Here is a 23,616-nt window from a genome sequence, read left to right as displayed (position 1 = left end):
ACACCTCTATCTTTATGGCCCTTACCTTATCAAAACCTGCAAGATATCCTGGAGAAATGCAGAGGATCTGACAGTAAAGTCACTGAATAAGGAAAGCTAGAAAAGCACAGTGTTCTACAGGAGGAAAAGAAATGATCAACTCTGTCATTGTTAGATGTGCCAGCATGTTGGGTAAGAGAACTCGGCTTGACTGTAATGTCTAGCAGCATAGATGACTCAGAATCCTGAGTGAGGTCGAGGAAGCAGGTACAAGCATCATTCAGTTCTTTTACTTGCCTGGATTGATTAGAAAAGTTAAAAATGAACAAAGAAGATGTCTGTGAGTTTTTTTTTTAATTCTTATATACATAATGTTATATGCTGAAATAGTAAATGTATCATATTAAGAACTCAGGAACAGTTTCTTCCGTTCCATCTTAAGTTTTCTATTTCTTTTTTAATCACTATTTCTCTCTCTCTCTCTCTCTTTTTGTTAAAAACTAAAAAACAAAAACACCCCCCCCCCCCACTATTCCAGTGTATGTGTATGGGTGTATGCCTACTCTTACATCTGTGCCTGCCAGTGTGAGTGGTGCCTGGGGTGTCCGGAAGGGGGCATTGGATCTCTTGGAACTGGAGTTATAGATGGTTGTGAGCTGCCAGATGGATGGGTGCTGGGAATTGAACTCCGATTCTTTGCAAGAGCAGCAGTGCATTGGACAATCTCTCAGGCTTCTTTGTGTGTGTGTGTGTGTGTGTGTGTGTGAGTATGTGAAGGTGTCTATCTCCCTGTTGTGGACTGTTGTGGGAAATATTTTAAAAGGTGCCATCCTGCTACCAGCCACTCTTGGGCCCCTGCCACCCTGCTGCCCCTATGGCTAGCCCCAGGCAGCAGCCTCCCATCTCGAAGTTCTCTTGCTGTGGATTCTGCTCACATTCCCAGTCATTTACCCCCTGTGGTCAGTGGTCTCAGATCCCAGTAACCTGATAAAATCAAAACTCTGGAGGCTTGTAATTTATAAGTCAGATTATATCAGTAAATTTTCACCCCACAAAACATCCATACAGTGAACTCAGAGCCAATTGATATAGATATAAACTGCTTACTTACCTGGATAAGACAAATTGTCCTGTAATTATCCATCCCTTATAAGATATTCATAGCTACCTGTCACTATTTAAAGCCTCGGGAATCTGGATTGTCTTTCTCTTCCTCCATTTTCCTTCCTTCTCCTCTCTCTCCTCTCCTGTCTCTAAAAGTCTCTGCCTGCCTTCCTTTTCCACTGCCCAATCACAAGCTTCTTGTTGTATTAATATTTAAATTAATTGGGGAAAAATTCTGCTACACTGGACCAAGCTACAATCCTTCTACTTCCACCTACAGAGGGTTGGAATTTCAGGCATGCATTCCATGTCTAGTTTTTGTTTTTCCTACCAGTAAATTTCTTTGCAGTTAAATGCTATTTAGTCATTTTAAAATTGCATTAAGAAATATTTCATTTTTTTCTGGTCTAATGATGAACTCTGGCTTTATTTTAGAATAGATTCTCTTAATAGATAGTTTTGAACCCTTTCAAGGGAAATAGCGATCTCTAGGGTTCTGCAGAGATTCACTGAATCACACCAGACAATACCAGTTTTACAGAGGGATCTGGTTACTTGACTGATGAATAAAAGAAATGTGGTTATCATGTACTGGATTTCAGCTACATTTTTTCATGCTCTCTTTGTGGAAGATATGAAAAAAAAGTTCTATATTTCATTAGGACAGTGACTGTCATGTGTTCTCTGCTGAGCAAATAATAGGTAGTTACTATATTTGATGAATGAATGGATAATAGTACAAGTAAATAAATGAATTCACAAGTGATTGAATGGCTGAAGCCAGAAAATAGAGTTGCTTACTGAGGATGGAGAGTTTCAAAAGCTGACGTTAAAGGACCCATTCATGTGTGTATTGAACTGAGCAGCACTGGAGCAGGAGTGGTGGTGTAGGGCATAGCGACTATCGTGAAGTTGGCGCCTGTGCATCCTGAGATGGTTGTCAGCAGTCAGTGAGGAGGGCGGGGTAGAAGTCTATGTTGGCTGAATGGCATGAGAAGCACAGTAAGGGTCTCCATGAGGGTCTAGGAATCATGGTCTGGCGAAGGCCATTTCTTGTTATTACGTATGGCATGGGAGACTAGAAAAGGGCTGTGTGGCAAGAGGAAAGCCAGTTTTCAAGTAAAGGCAGAAAGAAGACGTAGGTAGACTTCTCAAGAAAGTATATTGGCTTCTTACCATTTCTTAACTTAAAAAGTCTCTTCTTGAAAAATTCTGCAACTTCATATTTTATTGTTCTAAGCTGCTTTCAGCTTTGCAGCCAAAGGTTGTTATTGTTTGATTTTTATTTTATTATTTTATTTTGAGTCAGGGTTTCATGTCTGTCCTCAGATTCATTATGACCTTGAGCTCTTGATCCTTTATCTTACCTACTCTATCCAAATTTAGGGATTCCAGGCTGGAACCACCATCCCCAGCTTTAGAGCCAAACTTCTTGAGAAGAGTGGTCCACATTTATTGTATTCTTCCATTTTTTTTTTTTTTTACCTGCGATTTCTTTTCCTTCTGTGTCATCTTTATGACTTCACTGAGACTGAAAATAGCACATGAATATAGCCAGTGGCTGTTTTTCTGTCCTTGTATTTAATCCTTTAGCAGCTGTACCTGTGGTCTGTTGCTACATAATAAATGACCCCCAAATTTAAAATAAGAAACATTTCTCCTTTGATGGTTTCTGTGTCAGAGTCTGGTTGTGTTTGGTGCCTCTGATTCAGGGTCATCAGTGAGGGTGTGGAGGTGTTGACTGAGGTTGCTGTGATCTCAGAGCTTCTTCACCGGAGGAGGTTCTGCTTCTAGGCTTCCCATGAATGGCTGGTGGTAGGCTTCAGGTTTTTGTTGGCTGTTCACTGCCATATGGATCCCTGCGTGGGTTTATGCGGGCACTTACAACAATAGCACCTTGTATCCCTTGAATCAAGAGCTCGGGAGGGCAGTGGGGAGATACTAGCCACAGTGTTTTGTAACTTAATCTTGTAAGTGATGTGCTCTCACTTTTGCTCTGTTTTGTGTATTAGATGGTTGTGTTTAGATCCAGCAAACTCAGGATGGGATTTCATTCCTAATGCCATGACTACCTGGAGGCAGAGGCTATCCATGTTGGAAACTGCCCGCCACAGAAGATGTCACAGTTGCTCTTTCTTTTTTTTCTTTTTTCTTTTTAAGGTTTATTTATTTTATATATATGAGTACACTGTAGCTGTCTTCAGACACACCAGAAGAGGGCGTTGGTTCCCATTACAGATGGTTATGTGCCACCATGTGGTTGTTGGGAACTGAACTCAGAACCTCTGGAAGAGCAGTCAGTGCTCTTAACCACTGAGCCATCTTTACAGTCCCACAGTTGCTCTTTCTCTTGCTCTTGCTCTTGCTCTGTCTCTGTCTCTGTCTCTGTCTCTGTCTCTGTCTCTGTCTCTGTCTCTGTCTCTTCTCTTCTCTTCTCTTCTCTTCTCTTCTCTTCTCTTCTCTTCTTGAGACAAGGTTTTGTTGTGTCTTCCAGGATGGTTTTGAACTCACTACATAGCTCAGGCTGGCTTTAAATTCACACCAGTCATCTTGTTTCAGCTTTTCCAAGTGCTGGGATTCCAGGTGGGTACCATGATCCTGGCATTCTCCTTTTGAAAATCTCTCTCTTGAGGATTTTCAGAGGGTGGTCCTGTGTTTCTTGCTCAGTTTCTCTGCTCTGCTTTCAGTCACTCTTTGAATCCTTTCCTACCCACTCATTAAATGGTTGAATTTCTCCAGGCCATCTTATCCCCTTGTGTTTTATCTTATGTTGAGGATGTATTCTCATCCCTCTTTCCTGAGTGTGAGGACCAGTGCATTTAACTTGATTTAAGTTGATCACTATTTCCACTTAGAAGCTCCTTAGACTTAGTGCATTCCAATCTGAATGCATGATGCCTGCTCTTCTCTGGGGTTTCTTAGTCAGGACACCAATCCAGAAATATAAGTGGTTTCTCCCTCCTTTCTACCTTCTGCTTACTATTCCTTATTGATTTTTTTATCACTGTGGTAGTGTTGGTATGAACATTTTTAAAGAGGTATTTAATGCATTCCCTCCTGGGTTGCAAGCTGTGAGTGAGTGCTAAGTAAGGTTCTTAGCCTTTGCTCCTACCTATTGAAAGTATGAGCACTTTTTGTTTGTTTGTTTGCTTATTTTTTGAGACATAGTTTCCCTGTGTAGCCTTGGCTGTCTTGTAACTCAGTCTGTAGACTAGGCTAGCCTGGAGCTAAGAGATCCACCTGCCCCAGCCTCCCAAGGACTAGAATTAACCTGCCTCAGCCTCCCAAGGACTAGAATTAAAGGTGTTCGTCCCTCCCCACAAGGGAAGCTATCAAGGTTTTTTTTTTTTTTGTTTTTTTTTTTGTTTTTTTGGTTTTCTGAGAATGGGTAGCCCTGGCTGTCCTGGAATTCACTTTGTAGACCAGGCTGGCCTCGAACTCAGAAATTCGACTGCCTCTGCCTCCCGAGTGCTGGGATTAAAGGCGTGTGCCACCATGCCCGGTACACTATCAAGTTTTAAGTAGGACACATTATCAAGTATGTTTTAGAAGGATGCTCACAATGTAGCCAGCCTTGAACTTGCAGTCCTCTTGTCTTTGCACTGTATTGCGATCATATTCTAAGTGTGTGCCACCAACATGATTTGGTAGTTATTAAACTGTCATTGTTAGTGGTTCACCAACGAATACAATGAATCCCCTGCATTTTTTCTAGTTTTATTGTGGTATACTATGTATGAATAAACAGTTTTACCTTGCCATTCTTTGAATATATCATCTTAACTTCCCCCATTATTATTGTTTATCTGAAAGCCCTTTCATTCAGAATTAACCAGTGTTCTGTGAGAAATGCTTTAGGCTTAACATTTGTGATATTATCGTGAGGCCATTCTAGAAAATAAAAGTTTTAACTTTAGATTTCATTTTAATGTGTAATATAATTTACCCTTTAGAGTAGAAAAAATATGAACTAGAGAAGTAGTTGTTGCACAAGCACAAACACCTCAGCTATATCACTAGAACCCATGTGAAAAAGCCAAGCATGGGGCCAGTCCCTGGGGCTTGCTGTCCAGTCAGCCTAGCCTAATATGTGAGCTCCAGGCCAAATGAAAGACTTGTCTCAAATTATAAGGCTCCTGAGGAATGATACCTAAAATGACCCCTAGTCTAGATGCATGCACACACATATGCACTCACATAAACACACAGCTGTATCCACATGTATACATACAAACACACAAAGATATTTTTATCTTATATATCATATATAATATACACTATCTAAATTTGATATATACTATATCATATATACTATTTTATGTATTTATATATGATATACTATACATCAAAGATATTATATCTATCTAAATATAGATATTTAGAAAAATATCTAAAACAAATGTGTTGTTAACAAAGTGTGGAATACTTATCATCTTCTAGATCAAATATTAGGACATTGTCACCGTTTTAGAAGCTTTCGGTACTTATCACTAGTCCACTCCTACTTTATCGAGACATAGCCACTGTCCTGACTTATATGGGACTCATACTGTAGGCTGCCTCTTCTGTAGTGAGACAGAAAATTCCACCTGTCAGCCCAGCATTTAGGAAGCTGAGACAGGAGTTAGAGGGCACATTGGACTATATAATAAGTTTGAAGACTATATAATACGTTTGAGGTTTTCTAGATACGAGATTAAAAGCATAATTCACTAAAAGAAAATAAGACAATTTGATGTTTATAAAAATTAAAAATTTGGCCAGGTGTGGTGGTACATGCCTTTAATCTCAGCACTAGAGGCACAGGGACAGGGACAGGTAGGATAGGTAGCAAGGGAGGGGCAGAGGCAGGTGAATATCTGTAAGTTTGAGACCAACCTGGTCTACATAGTAAGTTCCAGGGCATATAGAATTACATAGAGAGACCCTGTTTCCCCAAAACAAAAAAGCCCCAACAAACAAACAAGCTGAAAGTTTTACTCTTAAAATGCAGTCAAAATAAAGAAACAAAATAAAACAAATGACAAATGGGAGAAAAATACTTGCAGTCATGTAGTTGATAAAGGACTTGGGTCTTTTGCTTAGAACATTATTCTTATTTTTAAAGATTTTATTTTTTTGTGTGAGTACTCACAGAGAGGAGAAGGGATCATTGGATCTTTTGGAGCTGGAGCTCCAGGTGTTTGTGAGCCTGACGTGGGTGGTAAGGTCTGAACTCTGGCCCTCTTACAGAGCAGTAAGCACTCTAAATTTCTGAGCCATCTCTCCATCTAAATGCGAGCTCCCTTGCATTTAGAACATGTGAAGAACTCTTACTAATAAGATAAACAAGCCAAGAGAATATGAACAAAAGACTTGAATAGTGCCTTCACTGCCATGGTAATAAGCACCTGGGCAAGATATTTCCCACCGTTAGTCATTAGGTCAGAGACACCACAGTGAGATAACCACCCACACCCTTGGAGGTGGCTCAAATGAAAAGAATGGGTAGTGTAGGTGAGGATGTGAGGAGCTGGCATTTCTGTGCATGGCCGGCAGCACGATTAAATGTTTCAGATATTATGGAAATAAGTCAAACATATTTACTGTATACCCTTAGCTTTTATGATTAGGTGTCTACAAAAGAGGAAATGAAAACATGTCCACAGATTTGTGTGTGGGTATTGATAGCAGCATTAATTACAACAGCAAAATTTGGGAGCAGGTAAGCTGATGGACAATAAAAAGGAACAAACTACTAATAACGTTCACATAAATAGCCTCAAAATATTATGCCGATGAAGAAATAGCAGGCTTATAATTTTATTTATGAGAAGCTTACAGAGAAGTCTGTCAAATCAGTTGTGGTTGGATCAAGGCATAGGACTGAGGATTGAAAAGTGAATATAGGAGCCAGGCTGCCTTAGCTTCCTGAGTGCTGGGTTTATAGGTGGGTGCCACCATGCTTGGCATAAGCAACTTTTTTTGTGTTAGTTGTATAATTGTACAAACTTACTAAACTTACTCATCAACATATACTACAAAATGGTGTTTGACTAATGACTTAATAAAACTATTTAAGATGTTATTTGGCTGTGGGCCTGGTGGATTTTCATTTTAAAATTGGAATCAGTTTGTCAGATTAAGAACTGTAGGAGGTTCGGGCATGATGGGGCATACGTTTAATCCTAGCATTTGGCAGGAAGAGGTAGGTAGTTCTCTGAGTTCAAGGCCAGCCTGGTCTACAGGGTGAGTTCTAGGATAGCCAGGGCCAAATGGTAACCTTGTCTCAAAATAAAAACAAAAAACAAAATGGAAAAAAAAAAGATAGAAAGAAATGTATTGAGCTGGTGAATGTATACACCTTTAATCCTAAAGGCAGAAGTGGGTGGATCTCTGTGAGTTCAAAGCCTGCCTGGTCTACATAGTGAGTTCCAGGACAGCCAAGGCTATGTAGAGAGACCCCATCTCAAAAGGAACAAAACAAAAAGGAAGGGCCTGGGTGATAGACAGCTCAAGTGTGCCTGATGTTCTACAGTTCAGTGAGTAGCATAGTGAAATAAACCTGCAGGACTGTGGCTACACAGTGTAGAGTGCTTGCCTAGCTTGCCTGTGTTAGATGCTCATCACTTTATTGATTGGATATGATGGTATAAGTCTTCAGTTGCAGAACTCGGGGTACAGGCTGGAATATCAGAGTTCCAGGTTATTCTCAGTTGTATAGCAAGCTCAAGGCTTAAACATGAACCCATGTTCCAAAAACCAAAAACCAAAACCAAAACCAAAAACGAAATCCCACTGGGTAAGTCTTAGATAAGGTGGAAGGTGAGCAGGCACCTGAGGTTGTTCTATGACTTTGAAAGATGTGGGTCAAGACATGATTGTGCCTACACTCACATACATGCACATACATGAACCCCCTCAAAAGATAAAAGAGTGTTGAGATCCTAAATTAGAATTTGGTTAGACTTGAGATTACCCTAGCAAGACAATGTCTCAAAAAGCAAACAAAAAACAAGTAAAAGGTATCACAAGTTGTCTTGTTAGACAAGTTGGGTAAAATCACATCTGTATGATGTGGAATCTTGAATTGTTAAATGTGATTCCATTGTTTTTCATTTCTTAGATGATTCTATTAAAATTACATTTATTTATTTGTGTGTGTGCAAGAGAAAGAAAGGTAGAAACAGACAGAGATAGAGAGGCAGACAGACAGACAGACAGACAGACATGGAGGGCTGGTGGAGGTCAGAAGAAAACTTGTGATACTTGGTTGTCTCCTTCTACCATGGGGATCCCAGGGGTTAGACGCAGGTTATCTGGCTTTGTGGCAAGTGATGAGCCATCCCAAAAGCCTTTTACTTGTTTTTTGTTTGCTTTTTGAGACATTGTCTTGCTAGGGTAATCTCAAATTTATGGCAGTCTTACCTCAGCTGCCCAGAATGCTGGGATTATAGGTGTGAGCCACTGCATAGTTTATAGTTCTTTTCTTTTGCAGTATTTTTACACAGCGTTTGTTTTATTAATGCTTAGATTTGTTTTTGTATTATTACTTTTTTTTTTAACAAGACCTGATCTCATAGTGTTGTTCAGGCTGGCCGTTACTGCCAGGCTTAAGTTACCCTGCCACCTCAGCTTCCTGTTCTAGCCTTCCAAATAGCTGGGCCTACAAGCATATGCCATGGTTCTTGGCTTTTATTTATTCATTTGATAAGTAATAAACTTAACCCCTCATGCCCCACTATTTAGTCCTGACTAGCTTGGAACTCACAAAGATCCAATCTGTGTCTTGAGTGCTAAAATTAAGGAGTGGCCACCATGCCTGGCCTAGTTACTTACCTTGAGGATGGGATCCTGCTTTGTAGTCCAAGCTGATAGCAGTTTGTAATGATCTTGACTCCATGGCACTTACCATGCCTTAGCTTCTAGTGATGGGAGTGCCAGCAGGAAATCTGCTTGTCAAGAGAATTTTGAAATAAAATGTATTTTCTGTTTATTATTGCTGTATGGAGGCAAGTTAGAATTTTCAGAATAGGCTGTATTTTTCTAAGTATTGCCAGCTTAGCCTAATAACTTAACCTGTAAATTCTTTTTGATTTCCATGTTGTATAATGTGTAAATTGTTACTGTTTTTCCTTTGCAGTTCAGGTACCCCTTCCCCCCTTCTCTGGCTAGGATTTCTAGCATTGGTTGCATAGAATGTTGATGAGTGGTGTCCTTGTCATTTACTTCTCAGAGAGAACGTTTTGTCTTTATCTCTGTTAAGTATTATAATATCAGGCATAATACACACATAAGGCATGGCCAAGCCTAGACCTGGTAAGATGAGCCCTTTATCTCTTAACAGAAAGAAGAATAAGCCTAATTTCTGGTGCTCTGGTCTTTGTGCTAATTGTCAAAGGGTAACAGAAACATAAGTGTTTAATTGTCAGCTTGGGGGCAGTCCATGGGTAAGAATCTAGTCTAGGTTGCTGCTTAAGTGGATTTTTTTTCCCCCTGGAGACAGGGTCTCATATAGCACAATCTGACTTTTAATTCCTGATCCTACTGTCTCTACCTTCTTAGTGCTGGGAGTAGAGTTTGTGACTGCGAGAGGAACAGCAAACAGTTTTCAGAACTCAGGAGGGTGGCCCACTGGTTAGAACAATCACAATGGGTGTGTCTCAGAGAGGCAGAGCCCTGAGGACTACATGTCCTTAGTATTCCATGCTGTTGTGGTGTTTGCTCTGTTTGCCTTCGAGGTCATAACATCCCTCATAGATCTGTGAGTTGTATAAAAACTCTAAGGGGGTTTCCAGGCCCTCACTGGGCAGGGTCATTGGCACTTAGAGTAGCAGTGACGGGATTGATCTTTTTCAAGCATTGCTGCTGGAGCGGATAACGACTCAGCATCACCCTCAGAACTTAGAGATGTAGATTATTAGTAACAATAACCACACTTAGAAAGAATTTAGAGCTCTAGATTGTCTGTTTAGTTAAGATATTTTTGTTAGTGGCTTTGACTTAGAAAATCTTGGGGAACAATTTAAAGTTCAGAAAGGCACACTTTTGATAACTGAGTGAGGGACTTTTTGAGGCTAGGGAACAAGAACAATGACAGCCTGACTAGTACTAGCTGATGTGCCTTTCTTGCTAAAGCTGAATTGTTGATCAATACGATTATTAATTTCTTGTAACCAGTTTTGCCCTTGACTTCCTGATATGATTTAATAAAAATAGTTAATGTGCACCCTGAGGATTTACAGTAGAAATGACTGGTTGTTTTTATATAAAAGTTTAGATTTTTAAAAAAGTCTTCTTTTTAAGATTTTTTAATATGATTATTTTTTAAGATAAATAATAAAATGATTGATCCTTTCTTTGTAACCACAAATTGCAGCCTGCCAATATGAGAAACTGGCTGAGAAAAATACCTTGCTTGCTTATACTTTGTAAACCTAACAAGTTGCCTAGACACGAATGTATGTGGGTTCTTGGGAATAATGTGTTTTCTACCTGTAATATATAAAACATTTCTTCATGTAGAAGTATTGGAGAACGTGCTGTTTTTTTCCTCGTGCTCATTGTAATTGTTCACTTGAAGAGAAATGGAGTGTAACCACACTGTGATTTTTATACAGCTTGAAAGATTTTACTGGGGGATATAAGCTGTGGGAGAAAAAAATAGTTGTTGAAACCTTGCTTTGTCCACCAAGTCTGTGTATTCCTTCCCTAAAATAAAGTTAAGAAGAACCTGCTTGAACTATCAAGAAGATGCCTTTCTCTCTCTCTCCCTCCCTCCCTCCCTCCCTCCCTCCCTCCCTCCCTCCCTCCCTCCCTCCCTCCCTCCCTCCGTCCCTGTGTGTGTGTGTGTGTGTGTGTGTGTGTGTGTGTGTGTGTGTGTGTGTGTGTGTGTGTGTTCTGCTGACTCCAGTCTTTTTATTTAATCTGGCCTGGCCCCAAGGTGGAGATGCCCCTGACTCCTGCTCCTGTGTGCTGGGATTACTGGTATGCCTCTATGCCCTGCTCTGGTAGCAGTTCTCTTTAGGCCTCCTATCCTGCATGCCTTGGGAGTCTTACATACAAGCTATAGTTTTCAAAGCACCTTCGGAGTTATTTCTCTACAGATACTTCTATTGGCTGCTTTAGTGTGTACCTTTTATTGAGTTAAGAAAGTTTCTTCTTATCTTAAAATTTTCATCATTAATAGTAAATGGATGGTTTTCATATCTGCTGAGATCAAATGTACTTAGTTTTAACTTGTGTGGTTAATTAGATGGAAGTTAAAATTCATGTTTATTAAAGAATTTAAGTAGTTTTGCTTTAAACGGTTTTAATTACATCCCTTCAGGTATTTTCCTTGATGATTCTTCACTTAAAAAAAAGTTACATTTATTTATTTGTTTATTTATTATTTGTTTATTTTGTGTATGTGTGCTACTATTCTGGATGGGGGTTGTCTTTCATGCTTATGGAGTTACAGGTGGTTTTGAGCTACATATGTAGGTGCTGGGAATTGTACTGTGGTCCTCTGAAGGAACAGTATGAACTCATAACTGCCGAGCCATCTCCAGCTCCTATGTGATTGTAAAGCAGGTTTCAGGGATTGTGGCTTTGTTCGTTCATCTCACATGTTGCTATTTCCATTCTGGTACAAGCCTGGTTAGGCTACCAGGTTATTTAAAACGTTTTGTATTTTGTGAGATATTGGAATTTGGGTTTTATGGATTGGAAATTGTGAACAGGTACTTCTGGCTTTAAATTTCATTTTTTTTTTTTAATAGACAGGGTCTTACCATTAAGCTGTTCCTGCTGTTCTTGTCTAACTTGGGTTCAACTGATTCTCCTGGCTCCATCTCCCAAGTAGCTGGGATGACATACCAATATCACATTGTACCATGCTCATGATTTTTTTTTTTTTAATTTAGGATGAGATTTGGTATAAAATGTAAGATAATTAAAGCTACAGTTGAATATTTTAGTATTCTAAAAGAACAGTGTAAATGAGGTTTAGGATCAAGGGAAGGCTCCCTAAGCCAGAGCTTGCCTCCCTTGAGCTAAGTTGCAGATTGTTGATATAAAAGAGGCTCTGATTAGCAACATTGTTTAGTCCTAAGTATCTGTTTGACAAGGTGTTTGTCATGGTGAGGATGTTGATAGAACTCACCATTTGCTTGATTAAATTGATAAGAATTATTGAAACCTATAATCTATCTGATTTGTAACTGAGTTACTAATCCCTCTATAAAAGGGAAAAATAATAACAGTGGCAAATATTATGATTGTACCTTTAATATCATATTTTGCTGTTCTTATCAGAGACTCTCTTTCATGTTACTATGCCCTTTTGTTGGAGCTGCCTTAGCCAGTGAGTGATCTCTAGTTTTTAGTCTACAGTCACGCTAAGGTTGTATAAGTCAGGGTAAGGTGTGTCAGACACACATGGTTTGAAGAAACCTAGTTTTACTAAGTTACATGAGGAAGGTGTAACAATGAATGCTTTCTTTAGTATGTAAATTTCTATTTTTTTTTTAAAGATTTATTAATTTATTTTATGTAGATGAGTACACTGTAGCTGTACAGATGGTTGTGAGCCATCATGTGGTTGCTGGGAATTGAATTCAGGACCTCTGCTCCTTCTGGCCCCACTTGCTCAGGCCCAAAGATTTATTTATTATTATATCTAAGTACACTGTAGCCGTCTTCAGACACAGTAGAGGAGGGTGTCAGATCTCATTACAGAAGGTTTTGAGCCACCATGTGGTTGCTGGGATTTGAACTCAGGACCTTTGGAAGAGCAGTCAGTGCTCTTAACTGCTGAGCCATCTCTCCAGCCCTTGATGCTCTTTTTCTAATAATACATTTATATTTAAATTTTGTGTGTAGCCATTAGAGACAGCTTGTAGGGGTCATTTTTCTCCTTCCCCTATATTCCTGGGATTGAACTCAAATGTTGGGTTTGGTGGAAAGCACTTTTACTTGATGAGGTGACTTCACTGGCCTAGGTTTTTGTTACACTTTTCATATAGCTATGCAACATCACCTTTAAAGTTTACATTTAAAAACTACAGTGTCAAATTACAAAACTTTCAGAAGGGACTAGCAAAATGGCTTTGGAGGTGTGAGTGCTTGTTATGTAAATATGAGAATTAGATTTGGATTCTTAGTATCCACCTGTCTATAATCCCAGAACTCTGGAGACAGAGGCAGACGATCTGTAGACAGGCTGCTTACCTAGATTAGCCTAACCAGTGAGCTCTGCGTTCAAGTGAGAGATCCTGCCTCAGTATCTCAGTGTAAATGTAATTCTTGGGGGGAGGTGGAGTTCTTTGCCCTGTCTTGTACCTGATTAATTACAGGGCGTTTCTATGCCTGTTAGCTCCTGAATAAAGATATAGAGACCAGGTATTTTTTATTAACAAGCTGCAAGCACTAATAGCGGGACAGATTCTGATCTATTCTAACCTGACTAGGCTGCTACTACCCAGCCAAATTTCCTTGCCATCTGGTCTTGCCCCAGTTTGCTCTGGTCCCTGTGTGTCTGTCTCCATGGCAGCTTTCTCCTCGTGATCTCATGGTGAATCCTCCTGGTTTCTTCACAGGGTTTCTCCACACTTGCTTCTCCTCCTGGTCCTTCTCCACCTCCCCGTACCCCCAGCCCCCGTTCCTTTGGGACCCCTTGACTGAGATCAGAAGTTCTGCCTATCTCTTCTGCCCAGCTAATGGGGTGATCAGCTGTAGAGCTATTAAACAATCAGAGGTGATGAAAAACAATTTTTATGTAACATAGAGACTGGAGATGCTTGATCATGCTATCATCTGAACTGCACCCAGATATCTGGGCAGAGAAATCAGCATCTGAGTACACAGTGCACAAAACATGTAAAGTAGAGAGTAACCAAGGAAGATAACTTACATTAGCCTATGGCTTCTAACAAATACATTCATACCCAATATGCATCTGTATAATGCAGACATTACATACATGCAAAAATCACAAAAAGTTCTCTTAATGTTTTAAGTAAGTTACAGTTTTTCATGACACTTTTATCTTAGCTAGCCTTGGCTACTTGTGATCTGAGGGTTGGAGTCATTCCTGTGTGTATATGAATATATGCATGTTGTGTAATACTGATTGTATTATATGCATTCTTTCACAACTTACTTTTCTGTTTTACAGCAATAGACTATGGTTATCCACACTTTGTATGTCAGGTAAAGATAAGTATATTTAGAGTTTGCAGATAACATAATTTACTTAAACCAATCTCTTGCTGAAAATTTACATTCTTGCTGGTACAAATGATGCAGTAATGAACATCATTGTACATTGACCTTAGAACCTATGAAACATGCAGAATGGTTTAAAAAGTGAAACTTGTAAATCTTGGGTTTGATTCTGCATGCTTGTGCTCCCAGCACGCGGAAAGTGGGAGAGGAGCATCAGGACTTTAAGGTCGTCCTCAGCTGCATGACAGAGTACAGAGATCCTGTCTCAGAACACAAGCGAAAAAAAAAATCTTCTGAGTTGGAAGTGTAGCTCAGTGGTAACCCTTTCTTACCTTGTGCAAAGCCCTGGGTTCAGTCTCCACTACTATATATAAAAAAAATTAGAAGAGGAAACTTCTTTTTCAAGTGGTAGCTCATTTCAAATTGTGATTCTGCTAAATTGTACTTCAGTATGATTTTTAAATCATTTTTCAGAGAGCTTAAAATGAATATTTGTGACCCTAGAAATTTCATAGCTTTTCAAGAAAACAGTCTTACAAAAAATTTGGAATATAATTTAAAATTTAAGATACTTAACTCATTTTCAGATAATAAGTGATTATTACAGATGAGTATAACTAGTACAGAAGGTTAGTCTAGTGATTTTGAGATTTAGGCCAGAATTTTACTAGCAGTGCTTTAAATAGCTAATGGTAGTAATTACATCTTTTGCATCTTCTTATAAATGTCTCATAGCACATTTATGTGAGCCTATTCTGTTATAATTAAGGTAAGTTACTATGTTACTCTTAAAGCATTTTATTTAGTTCCATGGTATGCTTACAGCTTTTGTAAGAAGAGTGAGAATTAAAGGGTCCGTGCAATCTCTGTGTACAGATGTACATGTAGACATTTGGGTACACCCCAGGATTTTGATTAAGTGTATCTGCGGTGTGTGGCCAGTGTTGACATTTTGTGTTTTTTATGGTCTAGAAGCTTTGTGGTGGTATGAAGGTGGCCAGGCTTGACTTCAATTTTGTTGTTCTATTTTGAGAACTCATTGAGATTAGATAATAAATATGCAAAGTGGAATTTGAAGTGTTATGAAACAGCTTAGCAAAAGAGTTTGACACCCTTTGCTGTTCCTCTTTAACCTTTCACCCAAAAAGGTCACATTTTTTCCATGTATATGATATGTATTGAACATGTGCAAACTGTTCTTGCTTAATCACTTTCTGTTTGTTTGTTTGTTTGTTTTTCAAGACAGGGTTTCTCTGTAGCCCTGGCTGTCCAGGAACTTGCTTTGTAGACCAGACTGGCCTCAAACTCAGAGATCTGCCTGCCTCTGCCTCCCTAGTGCTGCAGTTAAAGGCATGCCACCACTGCCCAGATGACTTACTTTAAGCATCACAATTATTTATATATAGCTTACTCTGAGGTAGGTATTATTAGTGGTCTAAAAAAGGCTTAGAGTATAATGGTGGATATGTGTAGTCTATATGCAAAGCCTTTTTGTATAAGAAATTCCAGTTATGGAGTTTTGAGAGCCAGTCCATCCCTACCCTGGTATCCTTCCAACTTTATGTCTTTTTTTGTTCAGTTACCCATTGGTTAGTTTGTGCTGTTCATATTCTTCTGGATGTTGAACCACCCACTGAAACGTGGTTAACTAAAGGGAACCATACTCAGAAAGAAAACTGACTCTCCCTACCCCAGAAGCTGTCAGCTGTTCGTAGCTCTTCAGTTAAAGGAGTGTGTAGGCTTTTAACCCCCTTCACTCAGTGCTAGACTGTGGACTGGCTTGATCTTGTGCAGGCAAACACAGCTGCTGTGAGTTCCTTAGTGTAGTGGTCCTCTCATGAGAAGACAGTCTTTGCTCTGGGTTTTCCCTGACCTTTGGTTCTTACAATGTCTCTGAATACTTTTCCGTGATGATCCCTGAGCCTTGGGGAGGCCAGGATATACAGTATGTCTGTCCCATTTAGGCTGAGTACTCCACAGCCACTAATTCTCTGCACTTCTCTCACCAGTAGTGAGTTTCTGTGTTAACCATCATTCAGCGCACAAAGAAACTAAAGAGTGGCAGCACTCTACAGATGCAGAGATAAAATTTGGAGGGCAGTGTGGTATTATGTCTGTTTAGCAAAATAATCAGTCAGTTCACTCCTGGGGCCTATGAACTTTCCAACCATGGGTTAATTGGCTAGATTTGCAATACCAGGCATGTTCTTCTTCCCGTGGAACAGTCCTTAAATCCAACCAGAAAGTGGTTACTTCCATAACATCGATGCCAGCCCCTTTTTTGCTGTTCTCAGCTTGGGAATATTGTTGGTGACTTTCATTTTCTCTCCAGTAGCCTGCATAGCTATAGAAGTAGGTGTCGGAGAGGACGCTTCCTGGTCTTTACCAACTATTTATGTTCTGTGACCAATGTGTGTAGTGTCCTCAGAAATCAAATCTTACCATTAAGTTTAAGTTCTGGTGGGCAGCCAAGAGCGGAGCCAGCACTCTGTACTTTTTTCCAGTTCTTTCTTTTTGAGACAGTTTTGCTGGCGACACATCAGCTTGGTTTGGAATTTGTAAAAGCTCACATTGGCCTTGAACTTGATAACCTCTTGCTTCATCTTCCCCAATGCTTGGGGTTACAAGCAGATACAACCCTGTCTGTCTGGTTTATTTGTTTTGTTTATTTTATTTCATCTTATATTTTGAGACGTAGCTCAAGCTGGCCTTATCTGCCTCAGACTCCCTGTAGCTAGGATTATAAACATGTCTCATGTCTGCTTTTATAATAAAGTCTGTAGTTCTTTATGAGAATATGATGATCTGATGGGACTTTGTTTCCCAGAATTTTACTTAGAACATTATTGGGTATTGTACAGTATCCGGTGTTGATGTACATTATTTTATTGATGAAATACTTGATACGTATGCTCAGTGTTACACATAAAAGCACTCGGTAACCTGATATCAAGGAGAGGTTTCCCTGCCAAATTAGTTTTAAAAAAGGGGAAGGGCTGGAGAGATGGCTCAGTGGCTAAGAGCATGTTCTATTTTTTTTTTAAGATTTATTTTTATTATTCTAATTATGTGTTATGGGTTATGTGCACATGAATGCGGGTGCGCAGAGGTTCAGTGGTGTCTGATTCCTCTGGAGCTGGCTATTGTACTTCTAGTCCTCCATTTGAATTTTAGAATCAGCATTTTTAAATTACATGAAAATCTACTGGGATTTTGTGAATGAACTGGGAGAAGAGCTGATACCTTCACAGTATGGGTAACTTTTAACTTTTTTTTTCATTATTGAGGTATGATTTTATGTATTTTAGTAGAGATTTAAATGCTTGAACATTTTTGTTAGGTTTTAGGTACCTTTTATAGGTTTGTTGTTGTTAGCAGGACTTAACTTATTTTTTGATCAGGGTCTTGTGTATGTGAAACTCAGCTGTAGATGAAGATGGCCTTTACCTCTTCTGCTGCAATTATTGCCATGTATGTGCTGCAACATCCATTAATGTAGTGTTGGGGCTCGAACCCAGAGCTACATTTCTTCTCCTCCCCCTCACTCTTCTCTCTCTGTATGATATGTGTTTGACTGTTGGCAGGGGTCAGCCTCAGGTGTTGATCCTGGCCTTCACCTTGGTTGAAATGGAGTCTTTTGTTCTTTAGCTGGCCCATGAGCTTCTGGGAATTTTCCCTTCTCCGCCTCCCATCTCACCATAGGAGCACTGGGATTTCAGATGCATGCTATCGCCTTCAGTTCTACCTCATTTCTGGGGAAGTGACCAAGTGTTCTCATCCTTGCATGGCAAGTACTTTACACACTGATCCATCTCCCTAACCTTAACCTTAAGAGCTACATTTTCTAATTGTTATTCCCAATGTGCATGAAAGTATTGATATTTAAATATTGATCTTATGGAAATTTAGCTGTTATTAGTTCTAATGATGTGTCAAAGTATTAATATTTATATATTGAGCTTCTCTCTGACTAATGCATTAAGTTTTTTTTATTGATTCTGATAATGTATTCAAGTATTGATATTTCTGCACTGATCTTATGTAATGTTCTGAGTTCTGTTATTCAAATGTTTCACTTGGTAATTATCAGTTGATACTCTAATTTTTAATTAGAAAAACAGTACATTATGAGTAATCTAATTTTAAAGCCATGAGAATACTTAATGAAAAGTGACTCTTCCCCAGATAAAGGTAACAGAACACCTCTGAGAAAAGTATTTATCATTGGAATATTTAATGTATGATCTTTTCATTGCAGATATGGCATAAGATATTTCTTCAAGATTGGACAGCTGCTGGCCTGCTACTTCTGTTAGCTGTAAGCTGACTTTATAGCCATAGAGAAACCTCACAGAATCACATTGTTGTTTTTTTCTTCATACCATTTCTGGCACCTAAGTTCACCCTGCAACCATGTATGGAAGTGCTCGATCAGTAGGGAAGGTGGAACCAAGCAGCCAGAGTCCTGGGCGATCACCTCGGCTTCCTCGGTCCCCTCGCTTAGGTCATCGGCGAACAAATAGTACAGGAGGGAGTTCTGGAAACAGTGTTGGAGGTGGCAGTGGGAAAACCCTTTCAATGGAGAATATACAGTCCTTAAATGCTGCCTATGCTACATCTGGCCCTATGTACCTAAGTGACCATGAAAACGTGGGTGCAGAAACACCTAAAAGCACCATGACACTTGGCCGTTCTGGGGGACGCTTGCCTTACGGTGTTAGGATGACTGCTATGGGCAGTAGCCCCAACATAGCAAGCAGTGGGGTTGCTAGTGATACCATAGCATTTGGAGAACATCACCTCCCTCCTGTTAGTATGGCATCTACTGTACCTCACTCTCTTCGTCAGGCAAGAGATAACACCATCATGGATCTGCAGACACAGCTGAAGGAAGTATTAAGAGAAAACGATCTTTTGAGGAAAGATGTGGAAGTAAAGGAGAGCAAATTAAGTTCATCAATGAATAGTATCAAGACCTTCTGGAGCCCAGAGTTAAAGAAAGAGCGGGCCTTGAGAAAAGATGAAGCTTCCAAAATCACCATTTGGAAGGAGCAGTACCGAGTTGTACAGGAGGAAAACCAGGTTAGTTTCATTTATACATTTATCTTTATGGGCTGAGTCCATGTATATAAACAAAAAGAGGCATTCCTTTTCCATCCCGTCTTAGATTTCCCCCATCTTTGTTCTTTTATTTTTTTTATTTATCCTTTTTACTTTAGAACTCTGTTTCTACTTTCTTAGCCTTTTTAAGACTTGTTCCTGTACATGGTGCAAAACACTCACACATATAAATTAAAAAAAAAAAAATCACAAAGCAGTGACGACAACAACAAAAACCCAACTTGAGCTGGACAGTGGTGGTGCCCACCTTTGATTCCAGCACTCAGGAGGCAGGGGCAGGTGGATCTTTATGACTTGGAGGACAGCCTGGTCTACAGAACAAGTTTCAGGACAGCCAAGGCTACATAGAGAAACCCTGTCTCAAAAAGAAAAAAAAGAAAAAGAGCTTGAGGACTGCTTTGGCTACATAGTGAATTCAGGGCTAACCTGAGGTTACATATTGAAGCTTTGTCTCAAAATTAGAAACAATCAAACACAGGACTGCAGATACAGTTCAATGAAAGAGCATTTTCCTAGCCTGTAGCAGGAGATTCTTGGACCTGTCTTGCCTTCAGATTGTCATCACCTGTATTGGAATGGCCTTTTGGCCGGGAGATAGTGGTGGTGGTGGTGGCACACTCCTTTAATCCTAGCACTCAGGAGACAGAGGCAGGCAGATCTCTGTGAGCCTAAGGCCAGCCTGGTCTAGAGAGAGTGCTAAGGCAACCAGGGGTACACAGAGAAATCATCTCTTGAAAAACAACAAAAACAAAAAATCAAAGGGCTTCTTAATGATACAGTTGCATTTGAGTCACCTCTGCCTCTGTAAGTAGCCCCTCAGTCATAGCCTTTATTTTATTTATATTGGTGTTAGGTTTTGTCTCTGTGTATGTCGGTTTGAGGGTGTCAGATCCTCTGGAACTGGAGTTACAGACAATTGTGAGCTGCTGTGTGGGTGCTGGGATTTGAACCTGGGTCCTCTGGAAGAACAACTAGTGTTCTTAACTGCTGAGCTGAGCCATCTCTCTAGTCCCATAAGAGCAGGATATTTTGTTGGTTTGCTTGCTTGTTTTGGTTTTTGAGACACAGTTCTCTGAGTAACACCGGGCTGTCCTGGAACTCACTCTGTAGACCAGGCTGGCCTAGAACTCACAGAGATCTTCCTGCCCCTGCCTCCTGAGTGCTGGGATTAAAGGAGTGGGTCACTGTGTTTGGCTCCCCTCTCCCATATTTTTCTAAGTCACCTCAATAAAAAGTATTCATTGGCATACCAAAGTAAGTAAAAGGTTCATATTTTTAAAAACAATTTAAAGTCAATTCAGCACTTCTCTCTTGCTTCACTGTGTGGTGTGGGCTGGTCTGGAACGCTTCTGCTTCCATCCCCAAGTGCTTAGATTTATGTTAGCTTGCCTGACCACCAGCTCAAACTGGTCCTTTCAAGAGTAGATTCATTGTCTCTCAGTCTGACTTGATTACTCAGTACATAAATTAAAAGCAGATCTGGTTTTACCAAATACACTATTGAATTACCTAATCATCAACGTGTCTTGCTGAAAACATAGCCACCAATAAGGTAGTTTTATTGTCAAGTGACCTGGAAATGTTTATTGAGGAAAAAAGTTATTGGCATATTTTTTGACTTTGAAATAAATAAAGCATTTCTTAATGTGTATACTTTAAGGGTGTATGGGGATCAGGAGAGAAATCATTTCAGTATCCCTTTTCTAGTTACCAGGGTATATTCAAAGGCAAAATATTTAATTTTCTGAGAAGACAATTATGGGCACTTAGTATTTTCTGGGAAAGGAACAGTCCACAGGTTTTTCTTGCCAAGGAAACCATTATGTGCTGAAGATGGTGAATACTGCTTTATCTGGGTCCACCCCATGCCCTAATTAAACGCCAGTGCTGGCAGATACATTCTTCTTGCACCCACTGTAATTACCACAGAATTCTAAAATTGTGTAACTTTAGTCCAAAAAACAAAGGGTGCAATTTTAAAGACAGTACAGTGAGATACAGACACTGAGAATGCTAATTAATAGATTATAGTCAGCTAGCAGTGGGCCCCTAATTAAATAGTGCATTCATTATCCTCTTCTTAGCTCCCAGAGGTCAGACATCTTTCATTTGTGAAGAAGACTGGTTTATTAGAATTTATAGCAATTAAATACATTTCTGTATTTCTGTTTGAGCCTGGGGATTTTGGTCCATTTTAAATGTTTGATCTGATTGAGCTGGGTCCAGAATCCTATCAGTATAGAACATATTTGCTTAGGATTGCTGATTGCTTGGTGGGCATGACTCATTATTATGGCTCTCTTAGAAGCTTGTGTCTAAGATAAAATTTCTCAGGTGTTTCTATGTCTTAGACTCCTTTTGTTACTTTACTTTCAAATAGTTGTTGATTAAGAGTTGTGTGTGTGTGTCTATTTATGTATGTGTGAATATAAATATATATATTTGAGCAGAGAAATCCTTTTCTTCTAAAAAAAGTTGTGACTAGAAAGACTTTAGTGTTAGCTTTTTAGAGAAGAATGAAAATCTTCCTATGGGCTTTGTATTGTTGCAGAGCTAGTGAAACTTTTGGAGAAGTTACATTTTAGATTTTATTTTCATCAGCTATTGTACTTAAAAAAAAGATTTGTTTGTTTATGTATATGAGTGCTTTTCTGCATGTAAGCCTGCATATCAGAAGAGGGCATCAGCTCCCATTAGACATAGTTGTAAGCTATGACATTGTTGTTGGGAATTGAACTAAGGACCTCTAGAAGAGGAGAGCAGCCATGTGCTTAACTGCTGAGCTGTCACTCCAGTCCTTTGTACTTTTTTTTTTTTTTTTTGATTATGTGTTGTAAGAATTCTCTGTGTTGGATTTAGTTGTATGCTTATTTTAAGGATAATTATTTTATGGCTGAGGAGATGGCTCAGTTGTTAAAATGCAAGTGAGGACCTGAGTTTGATCCCTATGTAACAGCTGGGCATGGTGATATGCACCTGTGATTCTAGCCCACAAGGAGACAGGAGGACCCATCCCTGCAGCTGCTGGCCAGCTAGTCTTGTGGCATCCTCAAGTCCTAGGTGTAAACAGAGATGAAGAATGAATCTGGAAGTCATCTGACATCAAGATTTAGCTTCTACATGAACACACAGCTATAAGCGTGCATATTTGCATGTTCACAAAGCTGTACATTCATGTATACACATGAACGTATACAGATATACACACAGTAAATAATTATTTTAATGCTCTTTCACTAAAATTTTGTTTGAATAGAATATTCTGTTTGATATTGTAGGATGGCAAGTGAACTGCCTTTAATTTTTTTCTTTTTCTTTTTGGTGGTTAGATTGTATTTGTGTGTGTGTGTTTGGATGTGCCTGTGCTGTGGTGCGTGTGTGGAGGTCAGATGATAGCTTTTGGGAACAGGTTTGCTTCCATGGTGTGTCCTGAGGATCACCCTCAGGCTCCGGAGATAAATTCTTTTGCCTCTTGAACCATCTCACTAGCTCTGATGTTTTCTTTTTGCTTAGAATATTTATTCTTTTTGGAATTGGCTGCTTCTCTTTTCTGTTGAGGTGCTGAAGATTGAACCTAAGGTTTTATACCTGATAAACAAATGCTCTACCACTAAACTATACCTCTAACCTAGGGTTTTAATTTTATTTATTAGGCCTTTGCATGAATAGAAATATATAATTGAATATGAGACATTTCTTCTTGTAGAGTTACATTTATTTACTTGGAATGTAGTGGGATAGTTGGAAAATAATTCAGTGAATCAAATAAAGTTGCATAAGTATCTGACATGGTTTACTTGTAAGAATATTATTTTCCAAGCCGGGCGCGTGGTGGCGCATGCCTTTAATCCAAGCATTAATCTGATTCTTGAGAGGAAGAATTTAAAGAAAGTGGTAGCAACTTGGTCTAGGGAGTTCTTGAACAATGGAATGAGTGGCATAAATGCTATTCAAGGGCAGCCTTTGTTGCTGCCAGCAGAGGTGATAGGAGGAGAGATGGCAGGACAGACCTGTGGAGGGGAAGGCACACATTTGTGAGATGTTCTTGAAGAACTCATTGGGCAAAGACTTATAGCAAGAGGGAAGTGTTTCTGGCGTTATTAACAAATGAGGACTCAGATTGGAGCCAGATTAGAGTAAGGAATGGTGAATTTACTTAAATATTTGAATATAGGCTTTTCATATGCTTTTGGAAATAATGTGACCAGTGGGTATGACTTTCGG

The 23,616-nt window shown here is 39.5% G+C and overlaps 1 protein-coding gene across 21 annotated transcripts in view; it reads left to right on the top strand.

Annotated features, from left to right (window-relative positions):
• The window catches only part of Erc1 (ELKS/RAB6-interacting/CAST family member 1), a 277,389-nt gene that overhangs the window by 4,446 nt on the left and 249,327 nt on the right, over window positions 1-23,616 (top strand). For 12 of the 21 annotated variants that reach the window (XR_003956155.1, XR_003956153.1, XR_003956152.1 and 9 more), the window contains exons 2-3: window positions 17,920-18,058; window positions 18,530-19,353. The exons of 2 other annotated variants lie outside the window; for them this stretch is intronic. Coding sequence is in view for 13 of the 19 variants with exons in the window: in XM_030255109.1 (XP_030110969.1) it covers window positions 18,685-19,353 (669 nt within the window). In the remaining 6 variants the exon portion in view is untranslated. Of the gene's footprint in view, window positions 1-3,577; window positions 3,667-17,919; window positions 18,059-18,529; window positions 19,354-23,616 lie in introns of all 21 variants that reach the window. 7 more of the 21 variants (NR_155458.1, XM_006505373.4, XM_006505370.4 and 4 more) reach the window with 4 other exon arrangements.

The sequence above is a fragment of the Mus musculus genome, chromosome 6 (genome assembly GCF_000001635.26).
Source record: "Mus musculus strain C57BL/6J chromosome 6, GRCm38.p6 C57BL/6J".
NCBI classification, from domain to species: domain Eukaryota; kingdom Metazoa; phylum Chordata; class Mammalia; order Rodentia; family Muridae; genus Mus; species Mus musculus.
Note: the sequence above shows the minus strand (reverse complement) of the source record. Positions and strands in the feature narration are given on the sequence as shown.